General features: G+C 36.7%; 3 protein-coding genes across 3 annotated transcripts; 1 reads left to right on the plus strand and 2 right to left on the minus strand.

Annotated features, from left to right (window-relative positions):
- Window positions 1-662: 662 nt before the first annotated feature.
- LOC113677626 (uncharacterized) lies at window positions 663-10,787 on the minus strand. Its single transcript, XM_089184959.1, has 11 exons — window positions 10,495-10,787; window positions 8,335-8,491; window positions 6,888-6,980; window positions 6,574-6,657; window positions 5,826-5,910; window positions 4,765-4,859; window positions 4,012-4,083; window positions 2,978-3,046; window positions 2,378-2,473; window positions 1,732-1,818; window positions 663-1,629 (listed from the first exon to the last, which is right to left on the minus strand). The coding sequence occupies exons 1-11, from the start codon at window positions 10,656-10,658 to the stop codon at window positions 1,573-1,575; spliced, it is 1,059 nt and encodes a 352-aa protein (XP_089041085.1). The 5' UTR covers window positions 10,659-10,787; the 3' UTR covers window positions 663-1,572.
- Window positions 10,788-10,789: 2 nt separating this feature from the next.
- Window positions 10,790-17,213, plus strand: LOC113669264 (ubiquitin thioesterase OTU1). The gene is made up of 8 exons (XM_089184960.1): window positions 10,790-10,827; window positions 11,256-11,382; window positions 12,811-12,991; window positions 13,726-13,767; window positions 14,263-14,417; window positions 14,788-14,874; window positions 15,653-15,825; window positions 16,697-17,213. The coding sequence occupies exons 1-8, from the start codon at window positions 10,816-10,818 to the stop codon at window positions 16,823-16,825; spliced, it is 906 nt and encodes a 301-aa protein (XP_089041086.1). The 5' UTR covers window positions 10,790-10,815; the 3' UTR covers window positions 16,826-17,213.
- On the minus strand, window positions 17,176-22,321 carry LOC113669265 (uncharacterized). The gene is made up of 5 exons (XM_027185264.2): window positions 21,216-22,321; window positions 19,676-19,930; window positions 19,008-19,167; window positions 18,793-18,895; window positions 17,176-18,053 (listed from the first exon to the last, which is right to left on the minus strand). The coding sequence occupies exons 1-5, from the start codon at window positions 21,295-21,297 to the stop codon at window positions 17,955-17,957; spliced, it is 699 nt and encodes a 232-aa protein (XP_027041065.2). The 5' UTR covers window positions 21,298-22,321; the 3' UTR covers window positions 17,176-17,954.
- Between the last annotated feature and the right edge of the window lie 321 nt (window positions 22,322-22,642).

The following is a 22,642-nucleotide window of genomic DNA, read 5'->3' on the forward strand; positions in this document are numbered from 1 at the left end:
TATATCCGATTTTTGTAAAACCTAAGAACATAATTCAGAGATTTCTAGATTATCTTAACTTAGAGACGAAATGTCTCAATACAAGCAGGCTCTTACATCCAGCTTAGTCCGGCACAGGAGGAAAAAAAATATTAGTGAAGAGTGAGTGACAGCGTAAAAACTTTTTAAGTTTTAATGAGCGTGCGTAGGTAGCCGAGTGGAAATTAACCAGCGAGGCGTGCAGCTTTGGCCGGTGTCAATCTTAATGCAAGTACGCGGCGAATGAAATTTGCTGTCGAGGCTTCCTAGACATCATTCCATTTTTGCGAAGAATCTTTTGGTTTCCCCTCCACCCCAGAAGAGAATTTTAGGAATGAAATAACAAATGAAAAAGATAAACCCCACCTTACTCGCGCAAACATGTTTCCGCTAGGATCGGAGTCCGGTATCTGAGCCATTAGCGGGGATTTAGGAAACAAATCGGAATTATAATAATGCTTTGAACAGGGAAAATAAACGCCTGTTTTTCTCGCGCATTGACTAATGTGAAAACAGGTTTTTGCCTTCACAGATAAACGGGCGAACGGGGAACAACCCGATAAACTTCTTCTGGGAAATGCGAGAAGGTCGGGATTTATTACGGCTGCTGACTGTCTTTGAGACAATGACTAACAACAACATAGTTGGCTTCAACGTAGATTTATTCTGCAAGCACCATTCAGCTGACTGTTTCCTTTTCACTTTTGACCAAAGAAAGCTCTACAAAACAGCTCTATTTAAGCCCAAGGTACAAAGGATTAGGCAATGCTATGAATTATCTAAAGGATCAAGTAACCTACTACAACGATTGGCAAGGCAGAAATTTCCCCTTTACAAGATTAATCGCTTTCAATAAGCTCAGGTGGATAACAACTACACAAAAGGCCATGACAGGTGACGGTTAAAGTTTAACACTAATTACAGTTATGATCTAATAACAACTGTTTTCGGCTGACTGTATTGGTAGCATTTACGCATTGCTGAACTTAATAAAAATCGCAGATTCTACGCTGAATTTTATATAAATTTTTAGCGCTAGCATAAAAAACTGATAACAAAAAAATTATATCGTTACACTGAAGCTAGGAAAGTGTGGTGCTACTTCTACCCTTGAGGCAATTCGAGAGCATTAAAATAATTTAAAATTGGCAAATGTTCCTAAATTAATCCATAATACGGGGTCACCCAACTACTAGCCTAACTTAGTTCTTTAGGAGACAAAATCGTCAGTTTACCAGATGCATCGAGAACCTCTTGTTATACAAGTATGAACAGTAAGCACGACATGCCTAATTGATAACTGATAATTGATAACTGATAATTGATAACTGATAATTGATAACTGATAATTGATAACTGATAATTGATAACTGATAATTGATAACTGATAATTGATAACTGATAATTGATAACTGATAATTGATAACTGATAATTGATAACTGATAACTGATAATTGATAACTGATAATTGATAACTGATAATTGATAACTGATAATTGATAACTGATAATTGATAACTGATAATTGATAACTGATAATTGATAATGTTCTATCTCAATCAATTGCCCATTTATTCGCAGCATTCAAAGTTGACTGGAAATGGTTAAACAGCTGCAATAAAAAAAGAAAACAGAGGTTGAGTGGATTAAGGTATATTTATAAAAAAAGAGAGGGATAGATGATTTGACTTCAAAGAAAAACATTTTGCCTCACCCTATCCAGCCACCTTTCATCATCAAGACATTTTTTGATGATTCCTTCAGGTGTTTCAGTTCCTGCCATTTGTTGCACCTTTTCTAACTGAGATTAAAAAATATTTTAAATTCTTTCAAAGTTTGTGAAGTTAGCTAAGGCTTACAGTCTATGGTAAGTCTTCCTCAACCTGGCACTTTCATCACAGTACACTGCGCAATTCTAGTGACTGGTAAACATAATCAATTAGTAAACTTTAGTAAATATCTTAATATTCTCCATAATCTAGAGTTATATATAGTACTTGTTAAAATTGAAATAAATAAATAAATAGGTAAAAATAGTAATTATAATAATGATCACAATAAAAATAATGATAAAACTATCAAGGAAAAAAATAAACAAATGAACAAAAAGACCTTTGGTTGAAGGTTTCTCTTTTTTACTTGATTTCCATTTTTTTATAGTTTTTTCCCAAAGCATTCTTACACTCTTTATGTCAACAACTTGCCACTTGAAGATTATTTCAGGGGTTGAGAAGTGTGCAAATTGCTGTATATATTCAACTGATCTTTTACAGTGTAGCTAAAAAAAATAGAATACTGACTATGGCCTTCATGAACATACAGCTATACATATCTCTATCATCAGCTCATAAGTTTGGTACCTGTTTAGAGCAGTTATCATTCAGCAGCTGCCTGTAATGGTGAAGGTCATGGTAGACAGACCCTTTTGATGCACAAGACTGACAAACTTTAAATTTCTACAATGAAGGTATAAATATTCACTAGGTGTGGTTGAGTCTCAGAAAACATTTGAGTAGCTAACATACTGTACTCACCAAAAACCTGAAGACCTTTAATTTTTAATTAACCTTTAATTTTGAAAAGTCAAATGCTTTCTTTGTACTTTCATACTTCTTTCCAACTCTCACAAATTTCAATACATTCCCAATACTTAATTGACTACTGAGATGATCTCACAGTCACCACCTAATCAATTATTCATATCAAACTTTGCATGTGTACTAACATGAGAGGCTGAGCTGACCCATGCACATACTATGATCTTACTGACCCCATTAAGTCAATTTCCCATGCGATCACTTTGGCTTGCTTACTAGGATGACATTTTAAAAGTGAAAAGAAAAAAATATATTCCCTGACTGGCCTTCCTTTGCTCATCTGGAGAGGCCAGTTTCTTGAATAAAATAAAATATTTGTTTATCACACAACCACAACAAATTAGAATGCTGTGTTTAACCCACCTTTTTAAACTCTCCACCAAGCTTTTCACAGACTACGCGTTCCTTCAAAAAGCGACGTGCCAAACATGCCTATCATGGAGATATCACAGAAGTTTTGTTAGGTTGTATCATTGATTTTTGAGCGAAAGGCATAAAATTGAAAAAAAATTAAACAAGTTCAAATTATTGAGATTTGGGGCTCTGCACGATATGCAGATTTCAAGAAATCAATTTTTAACCGAAATATTACTTTCTTTGGTCTTACTCAATTGACAGTGGTCTTACTTAATTGACAGTGGAGAATCCAAAAAGTATTACCTTTTGTTTTCCTAAATATCTCCATATCTTTAACTGAGACACTATGCATGTTCTGATTGGTCAAAAACCTATTATTCTTAATACTGATAATCCAATGGCTAGATGATTATCATAGAAACAGACTGCACTTTCTATTCATAATAACTGGGATAAAAATGCACTCAGAGTATTGGTGGAACATTTGCAAATAATGTCAACAATGCCTTTCAGCTTGTCAGGGTTCTTGCTAAGGTTTTTTATTGGATGTAAAAAATAAGAAATAGCCAGTAACTTTGTTACTTTAGCCCATGCTGGGGCAGTGGGGGCCACATGGGCCCCCACTGGGGTCCAGGGGTAGAGCCACCTGTGGATGCCATGTTGGCAGGCCTTTTCATTTGGCCACAAGAAGAATGGAAAGGAAACATGGCAGAGGTCATTTTGCAAGGTGACTACGAGTGATGAATTTGGTTGGCCAGCAACATGTTATAGATATCTTCACAACATTGGTTGAAAGGAGACATGAGATATTTTTCCAAAAAATTGAAAAAAAACTGTTGGATAATAAAAATATTTCAGTCCCAGGTTTCAGTGAAATAGCCAGTAAAATTTACTTGAACAGTGGGCAAAAATAACTGGTAACCAGTTATTAGGAGGTCTCCTAGGTGGCTTTTGGCTGATTCTAAGGCCAGGAAAATGCAAAAAAACTGAAATTCAGAGGCATACGATTTGGAAAAAAATTATTCACAAACAAATCTTACCTCACATTGCTGATGCTCCGTTGTTGGTTTGAGGTATTTGAATTTCACCACTTCACACTTCTTCAGCTTTTCCTGCCAAAAAACTTGTTGTTACTGTTTGATGTGAATGGTGAATACATTGACTATGACAATAAAGATTTTAATATAATAGTGTGTTATGGACAAAGTGACTATTCATGACAACAACAAACTGTAATTTTGATTGACTTTTTTAAACTGTGACCTTACAATGACTCTCCTTTACTTTGTTTGAGACAGTATACATGTATGCTTCATTCCACTGTTAACTCAAAAGCAAAAACTATACACCTGAAAAGATCTCCTATATGTATATGTATGTGTACAAGTTAATTTGGGTACAAATTGGTTTGACCGACTTGTATTTCAAAGACAAGCTTTAGCACCATCAACTTTGCAAGGTGAGGAATCTCCCATCCACAGAAACCCCTATGATAACAGCTAGGAACTATAATCGCAATAGGCTACATACACGAAGCACTCATTCTGTTATATGACCGTGTGTACTGTAGTGACCCAGTACATGTTTTGAGTGGGTAATAATGTATGTGCATGTGCAGTGAACATATCCTTCAGATGTACTCTAAAAATGATGAGGTTTACTGTAGCTGAGTGAAGACTAACACTGAAAGAGTGTTAACTATTTTTTAAGATGAAAATTAGAAATTGAGAACAAGGTGTTTCAGTGACAATTGATGCCACACTACAACAGAATCAGAAGGTTATCAATATTACTTTGTAATCTCTCCATCTGCTGCTTGCCACCAGACTTTCCTTTTTCGTATTTACCAATCTTTCCCAATATGTTTGGGCCTTCTTGAAATGATCATCTACAGAAGAATATAACAACAGAAGTGTTCAAAATTAAATTTTAAACAGTAAAGATTTTCATATATAGAGAGCTCTAAGTAATAGTCAGAGTTAGGTGAGAGAAGTGTTTGTGAAACATTTGTAATACAAGTACTACTAATAACTGCTTAAATGAACTTCACACTTTTAAAAGGTTTTAGGTGTTTTCAGAGCCGCATTCATTCAAGGGGGCATGAAAATGTGTTTCACAACAACTTCTAACAGTAAATCATTTTTGTAAGCAGTATTGAAGATAGAAAAAGTTACAAAGTGCCCAAATCTTTTTAACTCTACATTTCCAAACGTGGTGTACTGACTTTCACTATGCTTTTCATGTTTCCTTTCCTTCAAAATTCTTGTCAACAAACTGATAATTCTTCTTCCATCTGTTGCATTCATTCAAGATAATAAGGCCATTATACACACCAGCGTGGATTTCTCCTTTATATAAAATGTGCTACCAATTCACTGCACATAGTACAATGAATGTAGGTACATACAGGTATGGCTTACTACATTTGCATGTATCTAACACTTTTCTGTTTGTGAGGTTCATTTTTCAGGCTTCCCTCTACATAAACATTGCCCAATATACAGTGTGTCTTGGCACATTGCAGTTGAGTACATTTTTTCACTAAGTTGATCAGAAGTTTATACCAGTTTATGTTTATTTTTTCTATTTATTTTTCTTTCCAATTAGCTTTTTAAATTCAGTTTCAAAAATTTTTTCTCATCGTCATTATCAACTTTTTATGTGTGGGAATATTCTACAAGCTAGTTATTGAAAACATATATCTGTAATAATGTACCTGTAGAGTATGTTTTCAATAAATCTTAGAACATCAAAACTTTAATGATGTGTCCTTTCAAAGTATGTATACATGCATGTTTAATAATAATTATATATATATACACATAATATATAAACAAAATAATAAAATATTTACCATTTCCTTCCCACAATGCACCCATAATGATTCGCAAGAGAATTTCAACCAGCAGTCGAAACAATTGTTCCTCTCCTGGGTTGGGCTGAAATAATGAGAAGGCATGGTCTGTAATAGTTAACTAAAAGAGCATATTAATGCTACTTATCAAACAAGATCAATAGGCAATTTTTGGCGGCTTGTAATATTTTGCAAAACAAAACCAGACAAGATATAACTTACAAAACTAAAGGAATGAAGCAGGTATATTTTGTAATAATTAAGGTAAAGATAACTTTCTCTAGGATTTTGTAGTAATCATTAATTAACAACAAGGATTTTTATTCATTTTGCCAGCTGAGCCTGCAAAAGAGGCAAGAAAGGAGGATTTTGCTTTTGAATGGAGGATGGGATGTGCAGTGGCCAATGTTTGTTCAATTTCACTTCTTAAAGGAATGTCCATTTACTTCCTTAAAAGTGGCATTAATAAATGTTGTATCAACCAATATTGTATCAAAATTTCAACATGTGTCAATCTTGAGTCTGGTCAGCTTTGTTTCAAGTGGATGAACTATAACTTTTCAACTGATTTATGGACCACTTTAACAAAGTTACACTAAATTTTCTAATCTCATTACATTTAAATTCAGCCCCCATCACATTGTAATTCATTATACTAAAATTAGTGAATCTGAAAACTTGAATTACAAATATTTAGGAGAAGTTCCTCATTTGATTAACACACAACAGCAGACACTGTACTGCTTACCAACTCTTGACTTTTGGTGACTTCATCCACACCAAAATTCTCAGGACCTGATTCATCACTAGATCTTTCAAGTGAACTGCTTGCCTGTGGATAAGCACAGGGTATTGTGGAAAAAAGCTTCAAAATTCAATTACATGCAGTTGTCTACCCTTCCTCCAAACATACATGTTATACATATTTTCCAGTGGCTCAATATTTAATTCATTAGACAACAAGAAAAAAAATTTCCCTTAAACATATCCTATCTAGTATATAACTATTTAAAAAGAACTTCATTTGATTTAACTCACAATAGCAGGCCCTGTACTGCTTACCGAATCTTGACTTTCAGAATCCTCGTCCACACTAGAAAGGTCAAGATCTGATTCATCCTCAGATCTTTCATCACTTCCATGGTAACTGCTACACTACAAGTAAAAACAGGGTATTTCAGTTTTCAAAACTTCCTCCAAACATACATGTTATACATCTTTTCAAGTGGCTGGACTAGACATTTACCGGTAGTTAATCAGACTATTAGAAAAAATTTTCCAGAAACACATCCCACAAATATAAACCTGTGGTAATCTGTATCAAGCATGGAAGAAATTTTATACAAATTGTACAAGATCAGTGCTCCAAGCTAAGAATGATTTTTGGTAGTCATTAGGTAGGTGGAAAAAAATTTTCACAACTGAAATCCTCTGGTCAGTAGAAGTTATCAAATTGGTGACCTGTATTTGGCAACTTTAGCTTTTACATTCTCATTCTGTTTCTAACAATCTGCATAAAACATTTATACTTCTTAGTTGCCTCTCCCTCCTTATTACTGCAAGTGCTACATGTAAGCCTTGAGCTGTGATATACCATTAAATTTTTCTGGCTTTTCCCGTTGCTAAAAGGAAACTTTGAAAAACCTTGATATTGGAGAATTTAAGGAAGGAAAGAAAATTCCAGTTTCACCTTAAATTCCCAAAAAGTTGACAATGAACACCAGCCTACTTATTCATCAGGATTAGAGTTATAAATTCCAGAAATGATCCCCGAGAAAAGAAAAACAAATTTTCTGTTTCTCATAGCCAGGATGTAGCCCATTTAACTTAATTAGTTAATCAAGCAGAATCTCTGGTTTTTTTTTAGATAAAAGAATTTTGTATTTTGTATTTGATCAGATCAGAAAATAAAGTTCCTTTAAAAACATATATTAAACTTCAGACTATTAGTCCAACTTCAACTTATTATCCAGTCAATGGTGCTTGTACAAGGTAATAGCAGTCAAGAGTTAGATCCACTGCAATTCTTTGAAGCACATACAATGAGAAGTTATACAATTGTTTTCCTATGTAAGTAAGCAAAGTACTAAGGTAGAATGACCTGGTAGGAGAATGAGCCAAGGAGGAACAGTGAAAGATGATATAATTATTATCAATGACATAATATGCTAAATCACATATGCATTTTTAATACTTTTTTCTTGGGATCTTTTAAAGGACAGACATACAGATGACCCTTTCATGAGCAACAGTTGGCTTCTTTATCAAAAAACAAATAGATTCCATGTTGCTGTGGGTCTGTGAAGTGATGAGAATGTTAGTGTCACACGTAAGCTGCACCTCAAGTGGGCTTTTTTGCTTTAATTAAGCAGACTTTGTCATCATCTCTGATCAAATTCACAGAACAGACACACTGCAGCAAGGAATCTAATTGTTATAATAACCAATCTACATGTATATATAATAACTACATGTATCTACATGTATGTTGAACAATTTTAATAAATACCTCAGATTCTTCAGATGAACCCTCTGAAGCATTACAAGGCTTGCTTGATGGCCCTTTTTGTTTATGGTCTCTTTCATTCTTCAACTCATCAAAAGCTAATTTCCTTCTCACGTTCCTTCCGCTTTCTGTTCTAAACTTCTTAGCTTGCTCCGAAGTACTAAACAAATAAAAAATCAACATAATCCTGAATATTGTATCTTGTAACTAGCATATGTACTTGTATATGTAATGCTAGTACCAAATTTGTTTAGAACAAAATTCAATAATTGTATTGATTTATATGTATAAGGCCCCAAAAAGTTTTGTTCATGAAAGATTAAACTGACTTGTGTAGCACATTCTGCAGTCATTTCTGTGTTTTCTGCAAGTGATGCAGAAAACACAGAAATCACTAGCTTATTGGAGATGCTAAGTTTGGGAATGCTTTATAAATAAATATAAACAAACATCTAAAAAAGTGGGCATAACAAGCCATGGCTCAATTATAACCTCTGAGTATTACTAGTTTTAAAGTGTACCATAGACCAAAACATAGGCATACTTTGCTTGCAAGAGTTTTTTTTTTTTTTGGGTGAGTGAAGTAATTGAAACATTGTAAGTGATGTCCACATTTTCACAAAAGGAAAGAGTATTAACTTGGAAAAGAACTAAAATGTTGAAGTAACTCATACACAGGTATTTTGTGGTAGATTGAGTGTGTTGTGCGAATAACTGTAACTAAAAATAAGCTGTATTGGTGCCATGGAAGCCTGTTAGTACAAAATGCAGAATGCAGATTGGATACAAAATGTAGACTGCAGAGAGGGTTCAAAATGCAGACTGAGAATTTAAAGTGTTTTTTCTAGTACTAACCCTTTCACTCCTGGAGGCCTCACGGCCTAACAGCCTCTTATTCCTGAAGCAGTCACAGTCAAAAGACCAAAATACAAGTTTAAAACTTCAAAATGTACGATGAAATGAACAAGTGAATGACACTTTTAGTTTCTGTTGCGTATTTACATGATCTGCACATTGAAAAAACTGGAAATTAAGAATTGTAAAATCGATTTGTATGTTCAGGTGTCTTCGCTATGATAATCGGCAAAGTACCGCACTTTGCATAACGCAACACTACACTGTTAGCACTTGTTTCTAGTTTCAACTGGATAGCTTTTCGGTGTTATTCGACCAGCAGATTTGCACTGTACACATTCTTTCTTTCGGCCTTGTTCTCGAATCGCTTGGTGGTTTCTTGTGGTTTCTAGGGCAGGTACTTGATTTCAGCTCGCTTCGATAGGAGTAGTCGTCTATCAGGCGCTTACCCAACTCTAAAGGGTCTTGTGGTCGTTTTCGCAGGTTTCGTATCCTTCGGTATTCACATTCCAGAATATATCTATTGCAAGCGGCAACGTTAAAAAGGAACCAAAAGATGTACCTGTACCTCTTTCGCGACTGTCTTACGATGGTATAATAGGATCGAAATTGGTCAGCTCTATCTACACCACCCATGTTTGCCGTGTAAAATCCGAGACTCACGGTTTTTGGATATCGATGTTTCTTCTTCTTTTCCTACGTTGTGCGGCCCGCGAAGGCTCTTCTGGGGAAACGTTTGACGACAAAAGAGCCACATCTTGCTTGTCGTGTCATTTTGTAAATAAAAGTCGGGAAATTAATTTGTAAATAACGCGCCTCGCCATTTTTCCACTCAGATTATTATCAATTTAAAGCTGATAAAGCAAATAGCCACCACGTAGGAGGAAACTGACCATCGCAGTCGCCATATAGTTCAATATACTAAAACATAAATTATTCGCATCCGTCTATCGCATCCTCGGGAAGCATGATCTATGCACAGTAACAACGATTTGATTGGTCAATGCCTTAGTAACGATAGGCAAATATTTAATGAACATGTATTCTTTAATGGGGGAGGGGAGAGAAGGGGAACCAATGGCTGGTTTCCCGCGCTCTCAGCCGGTTGGGGCTTAGACAATCATCATAAACAATCATGGGACTTTGTATAATTAAGTCAGTGGGGAAAAATTAAAGCCCAGAAGTCAAAATTTCCAAATTTCGCAGTCTCTTCGAACTAGATGAAGTATCTTCATCAAAAGTTAACTCCATAACAACTCTTTGTTTCTTAAGCGGGCTATAATTTAGATTTTCCACAATTTTACTTACCTTTCATCTTGCTCGTCATCTGAAATCATCATTCTTTTCCTCAGCGCTGCCTTTTTCTTCGCAGATGTGCACGCTATCACCTCTTCCACTGACTCATCATCAATGATTTCCTCCTTGCTCGGAGTCAGATTGTTCTGTTTGCTTTTTGGATCATCTGGCTCCATAATTTTGGTGGTGTGGGGTGTTTCTATTGAGTATTAAGTCACTTGGGGTTGAATGAAATTGTTCTCACCTCCGTTCATTATTTTCGCTCATATTAGCATATTCCTCACAAGCATAGAAGCGAGGCTTGGATGCATTCAGGAATTTGCAGACTTCAAGATGGCGTCTATGGTGAGAATTCCGCTCACTTTTTCTAAATTTCTTAACTCATTTTTCTTTTCCTTTTGCTTGAGTTCTGAGAGGATTGTGGATGAAAAGTAAAAATGAACAAGTTTATCTTCTGAGCTGAATTAAAAGGATATTGAAAACGATACGAGCAACAAAAAAAATGGCGATGAACTGGTTCACAAGTAGCACAATTTTGGTAAATTAGTGTATTAAAGTCATAATAAATGGAGTAGTGGCAAAATAAATAGAATTTATGATTTAAAATGTGGCCATTGAAGATCTAAAGTTGCTGTTGTGTTGTTGGTTATGAAATCCACATTTAATTTTATTTTCGTACTGTCATTTATGTTTTGGTACATACTGATTCAACTCTAAGAGCTTTATATTCCATAAGTTGAATTACATTTGCAAATGGATGCTTTACCCTAAAGGTTTTAAGATGCCAATATAAGGGTGGAAGACGTAACAATCTTGAAGGGCTCTCTGCCAACTCTACCATTGCTGATTTGCAGGAGAAGATATGGTTGCTAACAGATGTTCCACCACATGCACAGAGAAGTAATTACTGCCAATTTTATTATTTTACCATCATTTATTTTATGTTACTTGTGATGACATTTGCATGCACTTGATTTGCACCTGTTGGTCATGGGAGATGTCAGAGATGCCTGGTTCCAAAGAATAAGATTAAAAAATTGTGTCTGGTCATCTGCATAAAGCAAAAGCAAAGCAAACTAGAGGCAGAGGAAGTGGGAAGTTGTGATCTGGTCAACCAAGTGTTTGCACTGAAATAGACTTGCTTTGAACAGGCCTTTGAACAGGAAAGAGGCTGAGGGTAACCACTCAATGATAGAGACATGAAAACAAGAAATCCATTACTGTAATAATTTGATTGTGCACTGGGGACACTTATTTACTTTTGGTACCTCAAGGGAGGATGCTTATTAGGGACAGGGTACTTACTTCTTTTTTGAGATACAGCAAAATAGATTATTTAAGAACACTGGAAAAGAGACTTTTTGTCCCTGGATCTTTTCTGGGCAAAACAACCAGCCAAGCAATTGTTACAAAATTTTAAGATGCTATCATTTGTATGAAGGAACTGTGCATTCACATGGACATACTAAGATGTAGCCTACTGTTTTAGTAATGAAGCTTTAACCCTTTAGCTCCCAAGATCTCATCAGAAATTATCCTTAATGTCTGCCTTACAATTCTTACGATTTTAGTTCAGATAATTTCATATTGGATCACCTAATAATACCCTTGTTCATATTTTTCTTTTTTCTCATCACTTGTCCTCTTGATTTTGTTTTGATATTGTAAGGGGAAATTCTGTCTTGGTCACTCATGGGAGTTTAAGGGTTAAGTGAGAAATTAAAGAAAGATGGACCAAAGTTAATCTGAATTTACATGTACAGTAACAATGCTGGCTCTGAAACAAAATAGGGCTTCTTATTGATATATGGGGTGCTTATTGGAATGAGACTGCTTACTAAATAGGAGCACTTAACAGAATAGGGGTGCTTATTGACAAAAACCAAATTCGGAGGTGCTTATTAGAGAGAGAGAGAGGTTATTTGGAATGAGGGTGCTACAGTAAATCAAATTGTTGTGGTAGGTGTTTTACAGTATTTGAAAACAGCAATGTTTATATCAATTACATGGTCACTCCTACTGTCTCACTCTTGTTGGAGGACCTGACAACAAAGCAAACAGTTGTAAAGTGGACTGTGGAAAAATAAGATTTTTAAGTACAGCTCTATTTTTGTAGTGCATAGACTTGGGTTCAAAGACATGATTCTCCTTTAAACATTCCATGATAATCTTGCAACTCAGGACAGATTTTATCAGTGGATGAACATAAAGACAACTTGCAGCAAGATTGGTGGAATGATACCATATGATTGCACCTTTCTTTTGCAACAGCCTCAATTTGGTGTGATATGCTTATTTCACTGACATGTAATATGTGAAAATTTAAAGTTCTTTTAGGATTTCCACCAAAGCAGTTGATCTGTGAAGATAAAAGTGACTCTTTGTCCTCATTGGACATCCGCTCAGGAGACACTCTCATCATTGAGGAGGATAAAAAAGCACCAAGAGTACCTTTAGACAGTTACAAGAAATCTTTAGGAAGTGCTGCACTAGGGAAACTGACAAGGAAGTAAGTGACACATGGCGTACACTAACTGCCAACTATTTAATGAATACTGTTCAATTCTATGCTATAAATGCAGGGTTTAAACAGCTCTGTAATTACAGCACATGAAGTTTTGAATGTATAGGGCCCTTTAGGAAATAGGGATGGGGAACAGGATAATGAGACATGCAGTAAAAGAAGGCTTTCAACATCAGGGAGAAAATTTAAAAAGTTCATTTTTAGCAGACATAAGATTTCAATGACAATTACATATTTATAATAATAGTAAGCATGGTCAATCTATACAACTGACACTGAAATCTCCATACTGACTAGACCACAAGTATGCCATTCTTACAAGTATAATGCAGGGAAAAAAATTCCATGTTCTTTACCTAAGTCTTGCTCATATAGTTCAGACAGGAACTTGCATCAGAGTAAAAGACTATTTTGTTATAGAATCAAACAGACAGTATATATATTTGCTTACTGTTGAGTCTATGAGCTCAGAAGGGCTGCATACAGTTGACCTCTTTGTGCAAAACTGATTTCTATCATATTCCAGTCAAATAAAAAATAACAGTGAATTGTAAATGATTGATCATTATGGTCTTAACATACATGTAGCTCTCTACTAGAATGACTTAAAGAAAGGCCCTAGTGTAGACTTATAACAAAACACCTTTCTGCCCTTAGAATCAGAAAGTGTTTGTACTGTACTACCATTGAACAAGTGCTGTTTTTGGTTTTCCATTCAGAGTTGTTCCAGCTGATAATTCCTGCCTGTTCACAAGTGTTAGGTGAGTCAGTTGCTCTGATAGCTTTTGATTTGATTGCAACATTCAATTTGATCAGTAATTTTTTGCAATGAGCAAACCATGGGCAAGAGAAATCTAAGGATAACTGAAACCCATGAACATTTTCATCTGTACACTGGCTTCATGTATTGTGCCAGTTTAGATAACCACTGCCAGAAATACCAGAAAGTTAAGCAAGAGGTTATTCATGAACATGTATGAAATATGTCTTGACTGGCTTGCAAAAATATTGTGCTGCCAGCATCAATTGTGTTAAAAGTATCTTTTACAATGAAAGAGAAAATAAAAGATTGCTATAAAGATGTTAAATTCAGCTATCACACTGCTCAAGCATTTGATTAAGAGGACTTCTAAATTTTAATCTTTGGTTTAGATGTGCATTTTGTAGCATACTTGTATTCACTTTAAAATAAGAGATCATTTTTGTTTCCTGGACAGTAGGTTTTCTGACCCCTCTCTATGTTGCATTTTTTATAGTTATGTTATGGTGGGTGACTCCTCCTGTTCTGCTGAATTAAGAAAGCTCATTGCACAGTGTGTTTCAAATGATCCTTTGACATTCAATACTGCTTTCCTTGGCCAAGATAACTCAGATTACTGCAACTGGATATTGAATAAAGACAATTGGGGAGGTATAGTAGTCTTAAGCTGGTAACACAGGTGCTAGGTGTGCCTAGGTGTGCAATTATTGTTTTTCTACTGATCACTGTGATTGCAGCAGAAAATCGGTGATATCTGACATGTCAGATATTGCCAATTTTCTTGGTGGTCAAATTTTCTGCAACCAGTGATTTAAATCGCCAGGTGTGTCACCGGCTTTAAGTTTGCCTTACTGTAAATGCTATAGAAGGATGTTTTGTTCTTTAAATCTACAATTGTAATGAAAGAGATTTAAAGCTTCTAGATAATTTTTTTCTGGCTTCCTTTTATTCATTTCCATTGATCTACTCAAATAGCATGCAACACACTCAAGGTTTTTATTTTTTTTTAATCCTTCTTTAGGAGCAATTGAGCTTTCAATTCTGAGTAAGCACTACCAAACAGAGATTGCTGTTGTTGATATTGAGACTGGGAGAGTTGACAGATATGGTAAAAATTACTTTTATATCAGCACAATTAGGGTAGTCTTACCGTGTGGTGAAAGGAGTTCAGAAGGGTTTCTGAAGTGAATAAAGATGCACTCCCCCCTGAAAATTGTTTGAGTTGTTATCATTTTTTGGGGACAGCATGAATGAAATATTTTACTTTAAACCTTTAACTCCTAGGGGTGACTAACACCTAATTTCTCCTAACAACATCACCCCAGAATCAAACATTAAGGTCAGGAGAATGGAGGAGATGATCATCAACTGAAGAAGCTCCTGATTGTTGAACAAATTCTCCTTGTCAGAACCCTAGGAAATGTATAGGGAGTAGTATGGAGAATATTCATACTGATGTTAGGGAGTAAGGGGTTAAGTGATCCCCATGTTTCTTAATCCTCTGAAACCCACATTAATTGCTAACATGTTTGAAAGTTGGGCTAGAATCGTTTGCTTGTTTGTCAATAAACAGTTTTCCAGAGGCTTAAAAAGAGGAATCCATAGAGTTGATTAGAACAACTAGATTATCCCAGGCTGTCAGGCGGTTGCCCTTTAGGCAAAGCCTTAAGCAAGCAAGATTACAATCCACACCCAGAACACAAACTGGAATTCACTCAGTTATTCATGCAAATCAGAGTGTTGTTATCAACAATCGTACATGGAACTTTCTTGAACTCAGTGAGATTTTTCAGCAAACATTGCAGTCCAAATTGTAATTTTTACTTGCCAGAATAAAGCTTGTGAGATGTTAGTAACTGAGCTTCATAACCAAACTTGCTTTCTAGGGGAAGGCATTGGCTACAGCAAATGTGTTTATCTGATCTATGATGGCATTCATTATGATCCTCTCGCTGTACAAAGTTCTGACCGTACAAAAGAACCTCTTCAGACTGTTTTTCCTGTTGGAGACGACATGCGACTAGCTGAAGCTCTTGAAATTGCTGCAGGGGCTAAACAGGTTAGAATGATAGATAGTAATAGGAATGATAATAGTCAGAATATAGAATAGCTTTATTTTTATTCAGAGGTTTGTATTAAGAAGAGTTCAGATCTCTCTGAATTATTAGTTATTGTCCGCCAAAATGGCTGCCTTTTTCGTTACTCCGTAGCATCCTCGATAAGATCGAATTGTAAATGTCTCTTGCTCGTAGATCAAAATTACTTTTGCGTGTATCTCTCTGTTTTGAAGAGATTGAATATATGTTTAAAGTTTTCTCGATGTCAAAGAGCCTGTAAGCCTTAGGCACACTTGGTGCACTTGCGCGCATTCGAGAGCGGATCCACCTTCTTCAGCTTTTATCACCGTTTACACATTCCCTCTCTTTCAATCATTTTTAATGTTTCTACTGCATGGAAACGGATGCTCATTAGCCGCTCGGCATCAAACACTCGTTTTTGCACCTACTTTACGTTTTCCCGCGCCTGGAACAAGTTTCACGAGTCCCCACGCTTTGAATTGGTTTCTCTTACTCGTGCGCTTAGGTTTCACGTTTTCCTGCGTCAAGAATCGTCCTTTCCCATGCTTGAATTTGTTTTTACCTTTCCGTTGTTTCACTCCGGGTGAACCCTTTTCCGCGTTTGGCACCACCTCCACTCATTCCCGCGCTTGGGTCAGGTTTCCCGCCCTTTGCATTTACGGGACCTTTTCCAACATAAGGCTTTGGTTTCTCCTCTGTCTGGCCAGTTTTGGTGACGTGAGATCTCACTGACCTAGGACTCTCTCTTGTGATCTGCATTACCCGCTGTCGTGTTTAAACTAGTCACATCCGATCATGAAATCAATATCATAGCCCTTGCTTTGTGTGAACATCTGAACTTCTTCTTTCCAGAAACGCCAATTCACGAACCTATCTCAATTTTCTATCCGCTGCCTCGTCTGTGAAACACTGCTTGCTGGGCAACAAGCGGCTCAACATCACGCAGTTACCACAGGTCATACGAACTTTGGAGAAGTGTGAACAAGCCTTGAGGTTTGGTGGTTTGGAATTTTTCCAGTTCCTCCTGGATTCCGAATACGGACAGATAAAAGCCGGACGTGGCGCATCCCTGATCGCGCTAAAATGTGGTTACCTAACAGAAGTGGTGTTAAAGTGCATTCACGAGGAATGCTACGTCCGACCACAGAGTGAACGAAGTCTAAACGCAAAATGAACGCAGTCCGCAGCTGAAACTCCAATTTTGCGAATACTTGCGCAAAGAACTGGAAATGTGATTTAAAGAACCCTTATCATTTCCAAGTGTCAAGTTTGCCGAGGAAACTAACTGAAAAACGATACGTTAGGATATAAAAAACTTGAAAAAAATATCATTTTTGTTGAATGTGAATTTAAATGAATTATTTATTCAAGTCTTGAAATCGTCAATATTTGACTAATCAGATTTACTCTCAATTTGAAATAGTTCCAAGTGTCGTAACTATTCAATCTAAAGCAATTGAATGGTTCTTTTATTTCACTCCTTTTTGAAGATTTAGATAGCAGTACTTTCGTAATTGCCAGTCAAGTAAATCATCTGAAAAACTATTTTCGATGGATGAACAACACTAATGGCCGACCGATTGAAATCTGTCAACCATCAAAGACGTATTCGAGAAGAGGAGCTGGCTTAAAGTTGTTCAGTGATTTTGACTGTAGGGTTAGAATCCCCGTAATTAAGCACCGTTTTTTACCCTCAGGAAGTACGTGCGCCATGATTGGTCAATTTAGCGGGCCGTATTTCACTGCAAGGCGCACTTAATTCAAAAGATTGTTTCTATTGAAAATTTCCGTTTTTAATTGAAGATTTGATAACTGTCTTACTAACCTCGTCTTCACGGCCCATACAGTAAGTCACAGAACCTTTTTTTTAAGGCCCGCACGCTACGCACTCGCGCCTTGAAATCCTCACTAGCAGAAAAAGCTCGTTCCTTAGAAAACGAGGTCAATAAGAGGTAAATGAAAGAAATTAAAACAGAACAAACAAGAGAAGCTTTCGATCCGTCATATTCATTTAGAATCACCGCGACATCATTTCAAAACGAAAACTGTAGGAGATTATAATCTTCAATCTCTTGAAACTCAAACAGGTAAAACCGCTGTGAGTGTTGTTTTATATTGGTGGTAAGCTGACTTCATTTTCGTATCCTGCCAATTCACAATAGCAAATGAACGTCTGGATCGTACCAAGTTTTAAATTGTGTACCACCACCTAAATATAAGGAGAAAAAATGTCAACCAGTAGAATCTTATTCAGGTTGGTTACTTCGATGCCCAAGGTAAAGAGTTTTGTTACAAAGGAGAAAGTACTATAAAGACCTTGCTTTTCTCGTGGAGCGAACTGACCTCCCCACCCCACCCCAAAACCCTAACCCTACCTCCTCCCTAGGCATAAATGATAACCGACCGGCCCCCGACTGGCAACTAACCGGTAACCTCAAGAGGGGATATATCGGTTGGAAGGAGTGTTGACCTTTATCGGGCGATAGATTTCTGGCAAGACATTCCTTATTATAGGAAAGACCTGAATACGTTCTCTTTCGCTAATAAAGTTAAACGATATTTTCTGTCAGAACAACACTGTGTAAGTACCTTAAATAGAAATTCTAGTATCTGTCTCCATGAAGTGGTAATAAGTACATTAACTATTGAGTATGGCTTCTTTCTCTCTTGCCGCTCTTTTAAATAAAAAAAAATTTAATTCAGATACGGGAAGAAGTTAGCTCGAAAACCTCACGGTCCCTTTAAGTTCCAGTAGTGACTGAACTAAAAAAATTGCCAATTAATTATTTCACCGTAATGCCTTTTTTTGCGAGCAATATATATTTTTTTCGTTTGCTGCTTGTTTGATTCATGATATGGAGGGACTATAGGGATCGTATTGAGAGCAGGGAATTGTATTGATAATTCCTTAATGATAAAAACACCTCATAAATAAATTCACACAGTACCTTGTCCAAGTTCCAATCTGGTAGCACACCTGTATTGTCATGCTCAATCGTGATTCTCTCAACCAAACCAACAAATTTCGTCTTTAGAAGGAATGAATCCACTCTGGAAACCAAAAACAAAAAGAAACATTTAAAAAAAATACAATTTGACCCTAAGTTAAATGCCCATCATTTGATAGTTCACTGCAAATTTTTAAAATCTATTTGGAACGCACCGTCCTCTTGTAAATTCCTTCATGTTATGGTTAGTAAGATGAATTTTTGACGTGCTCTCTTCCACGCCATAAACCATTCCATAGATATTGATGTACACTTGAGACGTGGTTGCTGCCAACCTTAAGTCAGCGGTATAAATAGTAACGTTGAAAAGGTTCTCTGTCAAGAACAAACAAAATGAAGGAAAATTTCAGTCAAACAAGCGCGTGAGTGGAGCAATGCAACAACTGAAATGTAAATGCGTACAAAATAGACGCCATTGTAACCCTGATATTTGTCGAAGTAAAATGTCTCCAAGCTTTAATACAACCTTATGCCTCCAATTCTGGCGAGGTTTTGCTGATTACACTGCGACGACCATCCCGACCCCACCCCCCTCCCCCCCGCACTTCATTATTGCAAATCTTATCGAACCCGCCTTAACTTTACAGTCCATAAAAGTCGCTTTGCCCCTTCACCCCTAAGAGTGACCAACATCTAATTTCTCCTCAAAATCCCACCCCTGAATCACATATGAAGGTCATAAGAATAAAAGAAATGATCACCAACTTAAGAAGCTCTTGATCGTTAAACAAATTCTCCTTGTCGACACCTTAAGGAAATGTAAGGAGAACAGTACGGAGAATATACATACTGATGTTGGGGTATAAAGGGTTAAAAGTCACACCTTCAGCTGTTGGGCATCCTTTCTCATTGATAGCTTCTAAAACTGACTCAGCTCTTTCAAGTACTGCCTTCGCTGACAAACTTGAATATTTAGGACTTTTCGGAGGTGCACGATCCCTTTTGTTGACGGAATTGTCATTTCCACTCGTCTTCTGGCGGGCAGAACTTTGTTTTGAACTCCGGTGGTCCGTGTGCGGAACATTGAAGTTTTCGTTTAGATCTAACCAAGATGTATCTCTTTCCAATTCGCTGTTTCCTTGGGAGTGTAAAAATAAAAACAGAAAAACTATTAACATGGAAATGTGCACTCAGAGGCAAACATGAGAAAAAATTAAATTAAAATTAACTTCTATTTAAATTATCTTCTGTTCGAGAAACTGGTATGATGTTTCCCATGACAGTGATAGACAGTTGTCAGTCGTGATGTCATATCATGCGATCCGGCAAATAAAAGGTGTCACTATTCCTTCGGTGTCGACTCTGCCATCAAACAAATCCTAACAAAGGTTGACAGTAACTGTATGTAAACGATAGGACAGTACCTTTTTCAGAACCGTTTAAAAGAAAAGAGCTCATTGTTCCAACAATATGTATATCGATTCGTAAATTTCTGTATCGATGGGAATTTTTATTTAAGGTCAGAGTAAGTTTATCAAGGGGAAATAAAGGCCTAGTTCCTAAAAGCAGACGAAACAGTTTACACCAATATCGGTTGTGTCCTCGTGTACCGGTACACAAAGGAAGGAAACATTAACAAATGCGTCATAACTCCATGTATGGTTATGAAAACAAAAGGAATTCCCTCGTGTACCGGTACACCAGGACAGCCCCCCAATATCGTTCTCTCGTGCATAACTGCGATTAACCATCCGGAAAAATTAGCATTGAATGTCGGCATGAATTATTATTAATTTGGCGCCTGCAGATGATTTAGCAAACCAATAAATATACCGTAGCTTTATTGAAAACAGAAAAGGAGAAAGAAGTAGCACACCTATAAGGCAGAAAAAAATACTTCTGGGTTGCGAACAAAGCCCTAGAAGTTTGACCATTGACAGATGCATTACTGAAAATTATGAATAAAACGTTTATAACGAATTCCTGCTGTTCTCATTCTAAAGAAGCAAGAATTTGTTTTGTGTTTTTGAGAGAATGAAAACTGAATACATATTACTGGGCTGCTTTTTATATATCTGTGCATTATCACAGTTGCAGCTTTATAAATTTATCGACGGTTCTTTCTGGTTAAAATCGAATATTAAAAAAGTTTAATTATGCAAAGATGTGTTTTTCAAAATCAAACAAGCTTTTACTAACAGAAAATTGAATTAAAGAGTATTTAACCGAATTAAATACTGATTTATCTTGAATAGCCTGTGGAAGGAAACTCTCTTTAAAAATATGCCGTCTTGAAAAAGTAAGTAAGCAGGTAAGATACATTCGAAGGACGTTACAATAAATCAATCAAGCATTTACAAACCTTGAGTTTACTTTAGTAAATAAATTTGTAGCAAATTCAACATTTCAGACACATCTCATACCTTGGTTTCTTCCTCCATGAACGACTAGACTTGTTGTTATCACAATCAGGGCTATAGCACTTTTTCGCCAAATGTTCCTCATAACCACAAATTTTTATCCCTTCTCGACTGCGTTTAATTCAAGTTTACCCGTCTGTTGGGTGTCAGCTTCGTTGATTAACTTCGATTGCAAACTATGGTACTGAACACTCGGAGCAATCTTAGCTTAGTTTGGTAAATCAACCGAGTTTATCTCGAGTGGAAACTGCTCCTGTGTTCGTATGTTACTCCCGCATCGAAGTGAAGCTCACTGGTTTGTAATTTTGTCACCGTTTTGCATCAATTACTTTGTATACAATTAGAATTACGCGGGAGATTTAATGTGCTGCACGCGTCAATAACTGTCGGTGCAAACTTAACAACAATGTTAATTTCTCTGTCAGGGCTTCTTTCAACCGTGTAAATCCTCTCATGGCACAGGCAACAAATTTTTCGCTTATATTTTCACGTGATAAGCTTGGTCTACGCGCTCAGTTAGGAACGGGCGCGGTAGTAGCGCAGAGCGGAAAACAAGACGAAGGCTTTTATCTCCTACCCAGGCTTCCTCTTTCTTTCTCTCTGCGCACATATTGCGCCCCCACAGCAGCAGGCTGTTATTACTAGCCTTTAGAAGAAATAAATGTTAACATGGCATATAATTGTTATTAGTTAAGGAAAGTAATTATGTATAATACAGAGGATGCAGCTTCAACACAGAAAGGAGTTTTACATTTACTACAATATTAGTTAACTGTCACTAAGGTTATAAGAAAAACACCCTTAAGGCTGAAATAGAGCTCCTCTTCACATGTCACTTGAGGTGAACGTGAAAATTTTCTTGTATCACATGACATAATTAGTCGATTAAGTCCAAGTGTGGTAAGTTAATGAGGATGGTCATGGTCGTGTGATTTGATCGTCCCGGCGAAATACGTCTTAGAAACGAAGTCGGTTGAATTCTAACCGCTAGCTGTTACAGCCATCACCCCACTAAGACTCGAACAATGACTAGCCTTTTGGCAACCTGAGTGGAAGGGACGCTAAGAGTCACGTAAAATGTCAATCAATTTAAAGTTTCAACAACCCCCCTACCCCCGGGCGACCCACGAGTATTTGACTGTCGTCCGTACCTGAGAGGTGGGAAATTTGAACCGTGCCTGGGTGGAATGGGGAATTCGAACCGGAGCTGTCGAGTCTTTACAGCGGAATAAACGTATTTTATCCTTTAACAGGGGGTTGTTTAAAGTTCACTTTTACAGTCAAATGGATCAGAAGTAAGGTTCTACAAGAAACAATGGTTAGGCTGGACCCCATTGTGCTCAGCAACTTGAATGAAACAATCTTCAAAATTTAAATTCCCCGAGGTTTGCCCCAGGGGGAAGGGGGTGTTAAAGCTTCGAATTGATTGA

Source organism: Pocillopora damicornis, chromosome 10 (genome assembly GCF_964200805.1).
Source record: "Pocillopora damicornis chromosome 10, jaPocDami1.2, whole genome shotgun sequence".
In the NCBI taxonomy this organism is placed as follows: domain Eukaryota; kingdom Metazoa; phylum Cnidaria; class Anthozoa; order Scleractinia; family Pocilloporidae; genus Pocillopora; species Pocillopora damicornis.

What these genes read in the sequence shown, in the direction of transcription:
- LOC113677626 (XM_089184959.1), bottom strand. Translation starts at nt 10,658, where the DNA reads ATGGAGCCAGATGATCCAAAAAGCAAACAGAACAATCTGACTCCGAGC. An exon ending in ATTCTGAAAGTCAAGATTCG is followed by an intron (nt 6,658 to 6,887) that starts GTAAGCAGTACA and finishes GCTTATCCACAG; the next exon opens with GCAAGCAGTTCACTTGAAAG. An exon ending in CGGAGCATCAGCAATGTGAG is followed by an intron (nt 3,047 to 4,011) that starts GTAAGATTTGTT and finishes TCTCCATGATAG; the next exon opens with GCATGTTTGGCACGTCGCTT.
- LOC113669264 (XM_089184960.1), top strand. An exon ending in TGGGAGAGTTGACAGATATG is followed by an intron (nt 14,875 to 15,652) that starts GTAAAAATTACT and finishes CTTGCTTTCTAG; the next exon opens with GGGAAGGCATTGGCTACAGC. An exon ending in TTGCTGCAGGGGCTAAACAG is followed by an intron (nt 15,826 to 16,696) that starts GTTAGAATGATA and finishes TCTTCTTTCCAG; the next exon opens with AAACGCCAATTCACGAACCT.
- LOC113669265 (XM_027185264.2), bottom strand. Translation starts at nt 21,297, where the DNA reads ATGAGGAACATTTGGCGAAAAAGTGCTATAGCCCTGATTGTGATAACA. An exon ending in AGGATGCCCAACAGCTGAAG is followed by an intron (nt 19,168 to 19,675) that starts GTGTGACTTTTA and finishes TGTTCTTGACAG; the next exon opens with AGAACCTTTTCAACGTTACT. An exon ending in AAGGAATTTACAAGAGGACG is followed by an intron (nt 18,896 to 19,007) that starts GTGCGTTCCAAA and finishes TTTGGTTTCCAG; the next exon opens with AGTGGATTCATTCCTTCTAA.